Here is a 12,449-nt window from a genome sequence, read left to right on the forward strand (position 1 = left end):
CCTCCCCGCTTCTCTCCTCCTGAGAGACTAAGCTCGGCGAGGCTGTGCAGGGATTAGCCTTATTTTTTTTGAGAGGTTAGTCCTTTGAAACTTGCTAAGCTAAATTAATGAGTGAGATAAGTTAATATCATGAGTTACTAAATTGAAATTCAATGCATGAGTGAACAGGAATTGTAGTTTTAGTGAAGCATATTCATCTTGTGGACCTCATAAGTGTGTTCGTGAGAGTCAGAGTATAAATGTAATGGTACCTGTTACAAGCAAGAGATATGCAAGACTTGATTAAAAGGGCATTCCTCTTCTTTTTGTTCTTTTACAGATTAAATATCATAAGTACCCTTCCCTCTCCACCTCCATTTCCCCCCCCCCCCTCTCTCTGTCTCACTTCCTGGATTGTAGCTTATTCAAAATTTAATTGCCTATATAGTGACCGGTGTCTGATGGTCAGGTTTTTTTTTTGAATGATTACCAATGTATTTAATGATTATGATAATTAATAAAATAATTTTTTTATTGATCGCATTGCACATTGAACGAGTTGATTTACTGGTAAATTAAGTAGGCGTTATTGTACAACGCCTACTTAGCTTGTTGTACGCGATCAAATGGGAGGCTGAATGCCACACATTCGTACCGTTGCACACAAGACGTACCATCCAAAATGTACCATTGCACGGCTTTAGGAGGTGACGTCACAATGCGATTTCATTGAATAAGGTGACAATGCGCGTACAGCCCGCTGGGTAAATGCGCAATGCTGTCCAAGATCATGTGCGCTTGTGGGCCCGGCTTGTGGGATTTTGCTTTTCGCTTTCAATATTTTTGCTCCCTTTTCATAGATTACTGGAGGGAAAAACTCTTGTTTTTTTCAAATTTTCGCTAGATTCCGAGGCGTTGTACAACACAAATAGCGAATATTCTTATTCGTGCAATGGTGCGAGATTTCGCATTCGGTGAAAGAAAGAAACGCTCTATTCAACTCGGCTAACGCCTCGTTGAATAGAGCATCTTTCTTTCACCTCATGCGAAATCTCGCACCATCGCACTCATGCCTATTCGCTATTTGTATATTGTACAACGCCTACTTAGCTTGTTGTACGCGATCAAATGGGAGGCTGAATGCCACACATTCGTACCGTTGCACACAAGACGTACCATCCAAAATGTACCGTCCAAATTGTACCATTGCACGGCTTTAGGAGGTGACGTCACAATGCCATTTTATTGAATAAGGTGACAATGCGCGTACAGCCCGCTGGCTAAATGCGCAATGCTGTCCAAGATCATGTGCGCTTGCGGGCCCGGCTTGTGGGATTTTGCTTTTCGCTTTTCAATATTTGTGCTCCCTTTTCATAGATTACTGGAGGGAAAAACCCTTTTTTTCTTCATATTTTCGCTAGATTCCGAGGCGGTGTACAACACAAATAGCGAATATTCTTATTCGTTCAATGGTGCGAGATTTCGCATTCGGTGAAAGAAAGAAACGCTCAATTCAACTCGGCTAACGTCTCGTTGAATAGAGCATCTTTCTTTCACCTCATGCGAAATCTCGCACCATCGCACTCATGCCTATTTAACAGCAATTTTTTTTACAAGAGCAAATGGGATATTCGTCGGATTTTGGTACTTTTAGGGATATGCTCTGATACTGCACGGGCAATTGTGATGCACACCAAAATACGCGTTTTTAATGCATCGCTAAAACGCTCTATATAGGTGATATATCCTACATTGATTAAATCCTGTATAATGATTGGTTCAAATAGCATCATGTGACCAAATATATTTCAACCATTATATTGCGTGACGTCAGACCTCGATATTATTTTCGCTATACCAATATACGATGTCATTATTTCAGGATACTGAAAGTCCCGTGATGCATCGGCGTAGGCACTTATCCGCTTACAGATGAGCGCGGTGGGCTGGTGAACAATAGGTAATTCAACTCAAGTAACGAGACTCTGCAAGCTCAGCTTATAGATTTCGTTTCTAAATACATGTAATTGCAATTAGGATATAAAACAAATATATCAGGTGTTTTCTTCGCCCATCTGGAAAAAATTGTAATTGCAAGACCAATCTCGGATAAATAATTCCACTATACTTTCTCAAATTCTGATATATATTTGTGTGATATTATTCTCAATGGTCGTTATTCCTAAGTTAATTTTTTTTCAGCGGCATACGATGAGGGGGAGGGCTTGGTGGGCGCTTGCCCCCCCAAAAAAAAAAATCACGACCAAGAAAAAAGAGAAAAGAAAATAAAATTAAGAGAGGTGGGCGAAATTTGATAACAAATTCTGAATACTATGTCAAATTGTATTACAAACTGGAATGTTTGTAATGAAAACGTCGAAAATTTTGCTCGTTCTCTTCGCTCACTTGCTACTCTTTAAAATAAATTCAGCCTATTAATACACATCTCGCTACCCCAAAATGTTTTGGTTCATAACGCCTCTGTATTTTTTTTTTCAATTCAGATTGTTGTTGGGAAAGGACATGGCCTTTACACTTATTCGGAATCAGCAGGAATCAAGCAGAAGCTGGAACGAAAAAAATATTCAAAAAATCTAGAATTTTTTGGGAGGAACTTATGAATTCACCAAACTGGAGTTGAAATTCAGTAAATTGACCAGGTGAATCATCATACACTAGTCAAAATGAACCGCAATGGAGTCAGGTTGATAATTCGTGCTACATTTTTGGACATTCTAAATATTATGACTGCATTCTGAGTGCATTCGAAATATTTTTGTCATTTTTTTTGGCCGTCCCGAAGATTTTTGTCATGTTCAAAACATTCGAGGGGTATTTTCGAACGGTGTTCGAAGTAGAATTAAATGACCAACTGGTGGTCGAACAATAGTCCTCGCATTCCGGCCAATTCTGCTTGATTCGGATGTGATGGGGGCTTCACATTGAATCTGGTGTGCATTCATCTTTGGGGGTTCCAATGTCGCAATATTCCCAGCGGCTCGACGGTGACATGGTATAACACCAGGCATACTCTTCCCCGTCGGGGTTGCGGCAAAAGTTATGGTCTCCAAGCCCAGCGTCTGGGTAATTCACCGGGTTCCGGGTGTGAGAATGAGGTTGCTGTGATGTCCAATTTTGACACGTCTTATTGCTATGAGTGATGGATACCTCACCTCTGTAATCGTTTCCATCCACCATTGTATAGCATTCATTAAAATCCATGAGACCTTGGTAGAAAACAAAAACACAACATACATTTTGGGAGAATGAAGCTCTTTCAGGATGGATTATCAAAGTATGAAAATTTTCTTTAAAAAATAGAATTAGTTATAGCTACCGCTGATAAAAACATTTAAACACGAAAACTACTAAACTGTAGAAATCTTACTGAAATCAAGAGCGAAAATTGGCAATGTAGTTATATCATGATTGCAAAAATATAATACGATGAACTTCTTGCGCTGTATTCTTCTCTATAACAAATTAAAGACAAACCTTACTTATAAAAAATATATATAATAGAAAATAAATAATGAAAGAAATTTTGTTTAAGAAAACTGGATTGTAAATTATATTTAGTTGAAAAAGGGTTTTGCAGTAGCCTTCTAATCTATAATTCAACCGTAGAGTCAAAGTTTAAAAGGGCCTTCTAAAATTAGTGGATAATAAACCAGAATTACAAAGGCATACAGTAATAAAATACACGTAGAACATTACTAATTCCTCTATTATTTTTACTACTACTACAACAACAACTACTACTACTACTATTATTATGTACTACTACTGCTGCTACTACTACTACTATACGTCCAGGGTGACCAGATTTCACAAAATGAAATACGGGACAATATACAAAGATCAAAATAGGTGGTTTCAGACCGCCTCGAAGTTGCCCACACACAGTGTTAGACTTGTGAAAAATATAAAGAATTGGAAGGGAGGGTGAATAAAAGAATGAAGGAGAGAAAGAAAAGAGATGAATTGAGAAGGACAGAAAATGAAGAAATTATTTTTAAAAAAATAACAGAAAGTTAGAATAAAAGAAAGATGAAAGAAAGAATAGAGATAAAAAAAGTTTCCGTCATTCTTTGAAATGAATATAGAAAGAAAGAAAAAGAAAGGAATGGAAGATGAATAAATATGTGAAAAAAAATAAAGAGAATCAAAGGGAAAATTTGAAAGTAAGAAAAATGAGGAGGAAAGAATGAAGGAAAGAAATATGTATCCTTCATTCTTTGAGAGAAAGAAAAACAGGGAGAGAGGGAGGAAGGAAGGAAGGAAAGAAAGAAGGAAGGAAGGAAAGAAAGAATGAAAGAATGAAAGAAAGAAAGAAAGAGGGAAAAGAATTAAAGGGAAAAATGAAATAAAGAAAGGAAGAAAGAGAGGGAGGGGAGAATGAAGGGAGGAGAGAACGAAAACTTAAAATAATGGAAGAGAAAATAATGGAAGGAGAGAAAGAACGAAAAGAAACAGGAGAGGAAGAGAGAAGGAAGCCAATGAAATTTCAAGGAAAGAAAGAATGAAGGAAATAAAAAAGGAATTTTGATAAAGAAGGAAAGTCAGAGAAAGAAGGAAAGAGAGAAAAAAATGTTCAGGAAAGAAAGATAGGAAATAAAGATAGATGGAACAAAAAAGGACAAGCAGGAAGGATAGGGTAGAAAAGAAAGAAAGAGGACAAAAGTTCAAACTTCAAGCAAACAAAAAAAATCCAATCATCTAACAAAATCACTATGTTATTTGGTGTTATTTTTTAATGTATTTAAAAAATTTTAAAAAGTAAATTGTTTTAGAAAATCACCGCAGAACTTGCAAAACTTTACAGTTATCCATTTAATTGTTGTTTCTGCTCCGTCATCTGTTGGTTATTTAATGAAAATTCTTCACTTTTAAATGTATTAACTACATTTGTTCAATATTCTGAAATACGGGACAAATAGGCGTCCCGGGAAGGGTTTGTCGGGACGCCGGGACGAAGGAGCAAAATACGGGACAATCCCGGGAAATACGGGACGTCTGGTCACCCTGATTACGTCTTCTTCTTATACTGCTGCTTTACTACTGCATCTACTACTACTATTACTACTACTACAACTGCTACTGCTACTGCTGCTGCTACTACTACTACTACTACTACTACTACTACTATTTCTACTATATACAACTACTACTACTACTGTTACTACTACTACTACTACTACTGCTTCTATTATTACTACTAATATGACTTCTTTTACTATAACTACTTTATATTTCTTATATTGCTGTTGCTGCTGCTACTTTTCTCACAAATAAAACAATGTTTTGTTTTATATTACTTATTTGTGGTCATGATCATCTTTTATCATTTTCTTCCATTAAACATGTATGATATTAATTTGCACGCTCCAAATATGAATGCCAGGTGATGATCTATTCATTTTATTACGAAAACTGGATTGTCAATATATTTTGTTGAAACAAAAATTTGGCAGTGACCGTCTGTGCTATTCAACCGTGAGCTAGGTTTAAAGGGGCCTTCTTATATAGGCACGTTTGGTTGAACATTATAAATACAATCAATTGCTTACTATTTTGGAAGTTGCTAGTAGAGAGGATAGGTGTCGGTGGTGGTGATGGCGTAGTCGTGGTAGTCATTGCGGTCACCATAGAGCTAACTGTGTGCATTCCTGTTAGGGAATTAGTGGATAATCAACATGAATTGCAAAGACATTCACTAATAAAGAACACGTATGCGATTACTGCTAATTCCTCTTCCTATTACTTTTACTACTACTTCTACAATTTCTACTACTGCTGTTGCTACTACTTCTTACAAGTAAAACAGCGATGTTTCCAAATACTACTCATTTGTGCTCATCATAATCTTGATTTTTCTTCTTCCTTTAAGCATGTCTGTTTTGCCCGGTATATAGGGACACTGCGCTGACAGGCGATTCCAAGAGATTGCATGATCTGTGACGTCAACATAGTCAATGATGGAATAGTGCACTATTCCATTATTGACACCACGGAATAAATTTTTTTCTTTAAATTAGTGGGCGTTTTGTTTCAACAGCATAGCTAGAATATCTTTGGTTACGTGATATTTGGACCAATCACTATACAGGATTTGATTTATGTAGGATATAATCTAATTTACATATACATGTACTAGGATAAATAACTTGTGCTGAATAAGGCACTTTTCCTTTAGCTGTCGTGAATAAATTGCCTAGCAACCATCGGTTCGAATACAAAAAGTAGGAATGGATAAAAATTGAAATGAAGTAGCCCCTTAAATGAAATCTTTGCTTTCGAATTAAAATGTGCAATGGCGGGCAAATTAAAAAAATATATATTTAATTTAATCTTACACACCTTTACTACAACTGATTCCTCCAAATCCTGGAGGACAATGACAGTAGTAGCCGAGTAAAGTCTCCTCACACCAGCCATATTGACAAGGTTCTCTCATGCAATCTTGGGAAATAGAACACAAGAAATATGCTACACTGTTAAAAAATATCCTTAAAATAAAATAAGTTCCTGCAGCAGAGTCTCGAGAACACCTGTAATCTTACCAGATTGTGTAATCTTACAGGAAATTGGTATTTGGTTTATGGAATCTTACAAATTTTCTTAAATAAAACACCCTTTTCCCCTTTTTAAACAGACCTGTTCTGTTAAATTGCAGAAAAATTCCTGTTTTATAAACTTACAGAATGATTCTGTTATTGCTTTCTGCAAAATCTTCTCTTCCTTTTTTCTGTAAACTCACGGGATTTTTAACAGTGATATGTAAATCCCCGCTCTTATAAGGGATAAAAATTATGTGATCTTCATTAGAAACGAGCCACGTTTTTGAATGGTTAAATAAACAATGCAATTGTTCTGCCAAAATGATTGAGCACATAAACATAAAAATCCAACGAGTCCTCAAAGACTGATCTTCATCCTTCTACCTTCTACCAAGATTTACATATTTACCCTCTTCGATTCGATTCACTATACCGTCATGGTCATGTTGATAAATTTCTTTGATTTTGTCATTTATATTTCATTTTCACGTACATGGTTACCCAAATATTCCTTCCCCGCAGTGAAACCGTCAAAATGCGTTCTAAAAGCATAATTAAGTTATCCTCAACTTGATGAACGTCTACCTAAAAAAAACATAATGCAAACAAACAATAGACCATCCGATATCACACAACTCTGTCAATTAATTGCCAATGACATTTCCACCGAACATCATACTAAACCCGATTTACAACTTATTGTCATGGTGCCTTTTCCAGTCTGATTGTATATGAATATTTGATAACGCGCATAATACCTATGATCCAATTTGTGCATATAGGTTAAGGTTTTATAGTCCAGGATAGAAGAGACGTAACCTTGTTTTTTCATACATACAATATTTTTTATGGTTTCAGTGTGCTGATTACGAATCTGAATGCTGCAACTCGTGTAATCTTGAAGCATTTTCCGCAAATTGGCAAAATCCAATGTGGTCGCCAACATATGAAAATCATAAAATTGCCAGCAGACTGGGTATAAAACGTTTGTAATTGTGTTGCAGGAGTGAAATACTCTGTGAAATATTGCTTTTTAAACAAAATATTTATTTTCTTAATATTCAAACTGGCCGCCATAAACCTCTGCATACCCTATTATGTACAATAAGAATAGGGAAAGCTAATTAAAAAAAATATCCCTAAACTGCAAGAAATTGTGATCTATGGACGAAGTAATGAATGAAAATCAACAATGCTAACAAGATATATCATTTATTATGTCATGTAAGGGAAATTGTTTTATTTTATTTTAAAACGAGCCGCCACTGGCCCAAATAGTATTATGTACTACAGTGCGTATCAAAAAACGGGACAGTTTTGAAAAGTCTATCAAAATTTTGTTTCAAATTATGATGTCTATATTTTGTTGGTTGTAGATGATCTCAAGTTATATCTTTCAAATGCCATTGAAAAATATCAGTTTCGTTCATGCGTGAGCGAACACGGGATACTTTTGTGAGGGGTTCAAAAGAAAGGTTGCGCCAAACAGTAGAAAATTAGAAAATACTGATCATCAGACTTTTTGCTAATCAGCAAACTTTCTTTTATAAATCTTTTCATTATCTCAGCCATAATTTTCGAATTATGCTGTCAAATCCATTTACAAATCTATTCATTAACTTAAATTGTTTTGTTGGTGTTTTTTTTTAAATATGGTATCTTTTAGCATTGAATTTTTTTCTTGAGCAAAAGCAAAAAAAAAAACAAGTACGGGGATTCGTATTATTAATAGGATAGCTAGTAATTTTATCAAATCCTTTTATTGTGGGCTGCATAGGTTTTGATGCCTTTGAAAGACATGAATCCGTCTGTTAGAATTAATGTCCTCGCCTGATTTTGCGATAATGCAATATAATATTTGATCCTATCATCCTCATGAATACACATGTAGTATTATACCCAAGAATCATGTGCCAAGTATGAACATGATTGATGCAGAAATAAAGAAATCAGAGCAAGTTGAACAAAACTTCAATAAATGATGGACATGACCGCATATCATTTGACCTTTGACCCCTAGACGACCTTCGACCTCATTATCCTCATGGATAATGAGTTTGACTGCCAGGACAGTCAACCTGCCCGAAACGTCGAGTCTCTCTACTGCTTCTACCTCATCATCTCTACTCGCCGACTTAAGCCAGCATCTCCTAATCCATCCTACTACCCAAGCTGTTTTTTAAACTCATCAATCTCTTCTGGTTTACAGTCCTTTTCAGGACTACATTCTAGAAAGATTACCCTACTCTCCAATTTCCACTTTCTACATGCCACCTTGCAAACCTTCAAACAAAATCCAAGTATTGTTCTTATACGAAAGGATTACATGGATTTCATAGTCAAGGACATCAAAATTCTTACAAAATTACATGTCCCTATTTACATTGTATATAATACTGTTAGGGCCTATAGAGGCCATTTTGAATTTAACAATACAACATTTATTTCATGCATGACAAAAGAAATGATATGTTTCGCTAGAAAACATGTTTTTAGACAATACTCGTATATCACAATTACATGCATATGTTCTTATTCTTGTTTCTCTGTCTATTCACATTGCACATAAGGTATAATGTATCTATGGTGGCCATTTTGAATTTCAAATACAGCATTTATCACATAAACTGCATCTTAAATATCATATTTCGTTAATATTGTGGTTTCTACTAGCTTATCTTAATAATATGCATTTTAGTACTCACTCTTCTGATTTTTTTGTCCCCACTAACGTTATACATGTCAATACTGTCAGGGCGTTTGATGATTTATTGAATACTAAAATGCTTCATTTATTTATTACATACGTGACATAACAAGTGATACATTTCGTTCAGTGGCGTAACAGGCGGGCGGGGGGGGGGGCAGGGGGGCAAGCTGCCCCACCCCCTGGTGGAGTTCACCTGGAAAATAATTATAAAACAAGTGGAATGCCTCCGGCCGTCTCACCTGCATCACGCGATTCAACATAGCAGCAGTGCTGACTTTGAAAACGGGTCCGACCACTTGACCGAAGGTCCGCGAGGCCGAGGGTCCGCGAGACCGAGGGACCGCGAGACCGAGGGTCCGCGAGACCGAAGGCCCGCGAGACCGACTTTTTTCCCTTCATCGGTTGCCGCGGTCGAGTGGTTTAAGACGCCTCGTTGCAGTGGCGTAACAGGTGCCTGTTAACGGGAGGGGGTGCCAAATAATTCCCGGTAACTATATGGAATCAGTGGCGTTGCTAGGATTTCATGCCTCGTGAGAAAGAGACACATATCTCACCAACAAATTATAATGCGAGCACGCCTGCTCACCACCGCCCTAGCGGTGGTGCGAAACACGTACTGCGCGCACGAAACGTCTCTCTAGGGGGGTGTGGTGCAGGGAGGGGGTGTTTCTGCTACTTACAGTATAAACTTACGATCAGAGGCGTCGATCCTGGGGGGATAGGGGGGAACATATCGTTTACCCCCCCCCCCCCCCCCAATAATTCCGGATGTGTAAAAATAAAATAAGATTGTAATGTTAGACAGAAATCGGCAAGCGAAATTGAGATGCACAACTCGTTTCTTATTCAAAATCGTGCTCAAAATATCCGTTTTTCAGAGTGGAATATAAAAATTTTCAGCTCGCGTTTCGCGCTCGCATCACTTCTTTAGCCATAAACCCATACTTTTCATGATTAAATAGGTGAATAGAATGTCCCGTTTTCAGGTAAACCTAAAAAACCTCCCGCTTTGATTTGCAATAACATTTGGTTGGATATACATCTTGTTCTTTATTAAAAACGTCCATTAAACTGAATTTTTTTTTTTAGATCGAAATATCAAAATTTTCAGCTCGCGCGCTTGCGTCAATTGTTCTTTTAATTAGTTACCCATCTTAATCATTGTTACCAAAATGCTTGGAATATCAAGCTTTCAACCGGCAACCGATGAAGGGAAAAAAGTCGGTCTCGCGGACCTTCGGCCTCGCGGGCCTTCGGTCTCGCGGACCCTCGGTCTAGCGGACCTTCGGTCTAGCGGGCTGTCACCATGAAAACTACTATAACTCACACAAGATGTTCAGTGATACTTGGTTACTCTTATTTTCACGTTTTATGAATTAGACCAATACACTTACAGAGATAGGATGGTAATTCAACAAATACCCCAATGCGGCAAAAGTTCATTGATCTCACATGACCTTTGACCTTGATCATGAGACCTGAAACTTGCACATGGTATTCTGTGATACTTGATTACTCTTATGTCCAAGTTTCAAAAGTCAGATCAATAAACTTGCAAAGTTATGATGGTAATTCAACAGATACCCCCATTATGGCCACAGTTCATTGACCTTTGACCTTGGTCATGTGACCTAAAATGCGCACAGGATGTTCAGTGATACTTGATTACTCTTATGTCCAAGTTTTATGAACTAGACCAACATACTTCCAAAGTTATGATGGTAATTCAACAAATACCCCCAATGCGGCCAAAGTTCATTGACCCTAAATGACCTTTGACCTTGATCATGTGACCTGAAACTTGCACAAGATGTTTAGTGATACTTGATTACTATTATGTCCAAGTTTCATGAATCAGATCCAAAAACTTTTAAAGTTTTGATTGTAATTCAACAGATACCCCCAAATCGGCCAAAGTTCATTGACCCTAATGAACTAGGTTCATATATTTTCTAAGTTATGATGACATTTCAAAAACTTAACCTCAGATTAAGATTTTGATGTTGATTCCCCCAACATGGTCTAAGTTCATTGACCCTAAATGACCTTTGACCTTGATCATGTGACGTGAAACTCATGCAGTATGTTAGGTGACACTTGATTAACCTTATGTCCAAGTTTAATGAACTAGGTTCATATATTTTCTAAGTTATGATGACATTTCAAAAACTTAACCTCAGATTAAGATTTTGATGTTGATTCCCCCAACATGGTCTAAGTTCATTGGCCCCAAATGACCTTTGACCTTGATCATGTGACATGAACTCTAATAGGATGTTCAGTAATACTTGCTTAACCCTATGGCCAAGTTTCATGAACTAGGTCGATATACTTAGGTTAAGATTTGGTGTTGACGCCGCCGCCGCCGCCGTCGGAAAAGCGGCGCCTTTATTCTCACTCTGCTGTGCAGGTGAGACAAAAACGGGATAAAGTAAAAAAAAAATATAAATAAGGGGAGAAAGAAAGGGAAAGGGGAAAGCAAGAAATGGAAATTAGGGAAAGGAAAGGGAAATAAGAGGAAAGGGGGATAGGGAAAGGAGAACTAAGAAAAAAAACATAAACAGGGAAAACGGAAAGAACTCGGGAAAAGGAAGGAAAGAAGAACACGTGAGAAAGAACAATATTCCCCGATATACAAATACATCAGCATGATTAGTAAGACAGGGAAATAAATTAAAGATGACAAAAAGACATACAAAAGCGGGAAATGAAGGTAGAATTGAATGATGCAAAATCTAAATTGGAAAATAAAAGGGACAAGATATTACTACCAGGCTGCTGAAGATTGAAGATAAAGAGTGGGAAGAAAGGTGGATGGTATAAAGCATAATTTCGTACGAAAGTCTATCATAAACTTGCTAAATCTCTTTGGCTACCGGGGCTCTGTCCAAGAGTCAAGACCTCGTGCAGTTGGGGCTCTTCATCTGTAACCTTTAAAGGGCTCTGTAACGGCCCCCTATATGGACCCTTCCTGCATTAAGCATTGCGTTGAAGCACTGGCGTACGGGGGAGGGGTGGTTCCACAGCCAAGGGGAAATAAAACAAAATGAAAGAGGCAGCGAAATGAGATGAATGGGAAAAAATGTATGACATGATATTTGCTATGATGTAAAAATCTATCACATAATTAGAATTTCATTTCAAAAGGCCAAAATGTTTTTTCTTTCTGGGTCGCTTCGCTCGCTGGCGACTTTTAACAA

The 12,449-nt window shown here is 37.3% G+C and overlaps 1 protein-coding gene across 1 annotated transcript; it reads right to left on the reverse strand.

The window, feature by feature from the left end:
* Positions 1–2,570: 2,570 nt before the first annotated feature.
* LOC121412133 (plasminogen-like) lies at positions 2,571–7,245 on the reverse strand. Its single transcript, XM_041605038.1, has 4 exons — positions 7,233–7,245; positions 6,340–6,441; positions 5,550–5,648; positions 2,571–3,206 (listed from the first exon to the last, which is right to left on the reverse strand). Exons 1-4 carry the CDS (start codon positions 7,243–7,245, stop codon positions 2,917–2,919), a joined length of 504 nt encoding a protein of 167 aa, XP_041460972.1. The 3' UTR covers positions 2,571–2,916.
* Positions 7,246–12,449: the final 5,204 nt, after the last annotated feature.

The sequence above is a fragment of the Lytechinus variegatus genome, chromosome 3 (assembly GCF_018143015.1).
Source record: "Lytechinus variegatus isolate NC3 chromosome 3, Lvar_3.0, whole genome shotgun sequence".
NCBI classification, from domain to species: domain Eukaryota; kingdom Metazoa; phylum Echinodermata; class Echinoidea; order Temnopleuroida; family Toxopneustidae; genus Lytechinus; species Lytechinus variegatus.

Coding starts and splice junctions, on each gene's coding strand:
- LOC121412133 (XM_041605038.1), bottom strand. Junction 5,649..6,339: donor AGGAATCAGTTGTAGTAAAG/GTGTGTAAGATT, acceptor ATTCCCTAACAG/GAATGCACACAGTTAGCTCT. Junction 3,207..5,549: donor TACTAGCAACTTCCAAAATA/GTAAGCAATTGA, acceptor TTTTCTACCAAG/GTCTCATGGATTTTAATGAA.